This window comes from Alligator sinensis, unplaced genomic scaffold, assembly GCF_000455745.1.
Source record: "Alligator sinensis unplaced genomic scaffold, ASM45574v1 scaffold1023_1, whole genome shotgun sequence".
Taxonomy (NCBI): domain Eukaryota; kingdom Metazoa; phylum Chordata; order Crocodylia; family Alligatoridae; genus Alligator; species Alligator sinensis.
The window spans coordinates 18,540-20,383 of NW_005842373.1; the positions used below are offsets into that span (position 1 = coordinate 18,540).

General features: G+C 68.1%; 1 protein-coding gene across 1 annotated transcript in view; it reads left to right on the plus strand.

Annotated features, from left to right (window-relative positions):
* Positions 1-79: 79 nt before the first annotated feature.
* Positions 80-1,844, plus strand: part of EMD (emerin) — a 2,941-nt gene continuing 1,176 nt past the window's right edge. Inside the window, exons 1-7 of the mRNA XM_025210783.1 lie at positions 80-133; positions 334-526; positions 636-719; positions 796-876; positions 987-1,073; positions 1,161-1,231; positions 1,794-1,842. Of these exons, the coding sequence (XP_025066568.1) occupies positions 445-526; positions 636-719; positions 796-876; positions 987-1,073; positions 1,161-1,231; positions 1,794-1,842 (454 nt within the window). The 5' untranslated portion in view covers positions 80-133; positions 334-444. The remainder of the gene's footprint in view (positions 134-333; positions 527-635; positions 720-795; positions 877-986; positions 1,074-1,160; positions 1,232-1,793; positions 1,843-1,844) is intronic.

The following is a 1,844-nucleotide window of genomic DNA, read 5'->3' on the forward strand; positions in this document are numbered from 1 at the left end:
GCTCCCCGCGCCGGCGCTCGGGCTGCCGTGGGGGACTCTGGGTAACGTAGTTTGGGGGTGGGGCCGCCCCGCTCCCGTCACTTCCCAGTCGCTGCGGCTCCAGCTTGGCCCGGCCCGAGATCGAGACCCCTGCCAGCTCCGCCGCGCCCCCTGCTCCCGCCCCGTAGCCTCCCTTCCCTGCCCGCGGAGCTCCCGGAGACCCCGACGCCTGCGTTCAAGCTCCCCCACCCCTCTTCCGGGCAGCATGGAGCAGTACCAGGGCCTGACGGACAACGAGCTCATTGCCAAACTCAAGAGCTACCAGATCTCGCACGGGCCAGTCGTGGGTATGACCAGCTCCGCCGCGCCCCCTGCTCCCGCCCCGTAGCCTCCCTTCCCTGCCCGCGGAGCTCCCGGAGACCCCGACGCCTGCGTTCAAGCTCCCCCACCCCTCTTCCGGGCAGCATGGAGCAGTACCAGGGCCTGACGGACAACGAGCTCATTGCCAAACTCAAGAGCTACCAGATCTCGCACGGGCCAGTCGTGGGTATGAGGGGGCGGAGCCACGGGGGTCCCGATGTGGGGCGAAGGGGGTTGCGGGTCGGGAGTGAGGGGTCGGGCTATGGGGGCTCTGACCCTCCCAACCCCTCGCCCAGGCTCCACACGGAAGCTCTACGAGAAGAAGGTTTACGAGGTGGAGCGGCAGCGCACGACGCAGCGGGGCCCGGGGGAGCCTCCAGGTGAGTGACGGGTTGAGGGGAGACGGGGAGCCTCGGCCTGGATTGATTCGCCCTTGTTCCCCTCTCCCCCCTGCAGAGCCCCTCACTACTGAGACCTTCATGAGAGAGTTCTACAAGTACCCCGAGAATGGGGCCCGGGCCCGATACCCGGCAGAGGGTGAGCGGGGCCTGTGGGGCTATGGCAGGGGACTGCAGGGCTGGAGTGAGCGGCACCGTTGGGGTTTTTGGGGGCTGAGGGTCAGACTAACTCCTCCCACACACCCGCAGACCCGAGCCCCTCCAGGCTCTACATCCGGGAATCCTACATGACACCAGACCACTCCGTACTCCCCAATCGTGGCTACAGGCGCGAAGGTGAGTTGGGGAGCTGGGCCTCGGGTTCCCCATTGGTGGAGGAGCTGCGGTCGCCCCAGGTCTCAGCCCCCTTCTGTGTCTCGCCAGATCTGGATACCTACCAGGGCTCCTACACAGGGGAGCCCCCTGCCCGGCTTTACAGCGACCCGCTACGGCCTGTGAGTGAGGGACACATAGGGCGGGGCCTGCGGGACTGGGGGCGGTGGGGCGGGGCCGGGCCAGGGACACACCCAGAGAACCTAGGTGTCCGGGCACGCCCAGAGCACGAGCATGTGGGCTCCCGCATGCCGGGCGCACGCGATTCAGGGACCGACTGAGCCCCCGCCTGATGCGGGAGGTACACCCCGCTGCATGCTTGGGGAGCGGCGCCGAACACGGAACTACACCCGGTCTCTATACATCACTTCCCGTCCCGGGTCGCCGCCTCCACTGAGGAGAGACCCGCCGCCACTTCCAACGCAGGAACTCCAGGGGCTGCCCAAGATGCCCGGCCCCGCCCCGCCCCTTCCGGGCACCCATTTCCAGCATTGACCCTCGCGCCCCCGGCAGCCCCCGCGCGGCAAATATGCAAGCGATCTGCGGAGATGCAAATAGAACCCGCGCGCCACTCCCTCCGTGGCGTGGCTATGAAAATGAAGGGTTCTTCCCGGAGTGGCCTGTAGAGGGAGGCGTGGGGCGAGGCTGGCAGCGTTGTTGACTGGCCGTGGGATCTCCCCGCAGTGCAAGGAGGAGCCCGGCGCCAGCAGCCCCTGGGGGGATGCGATTGAGAGG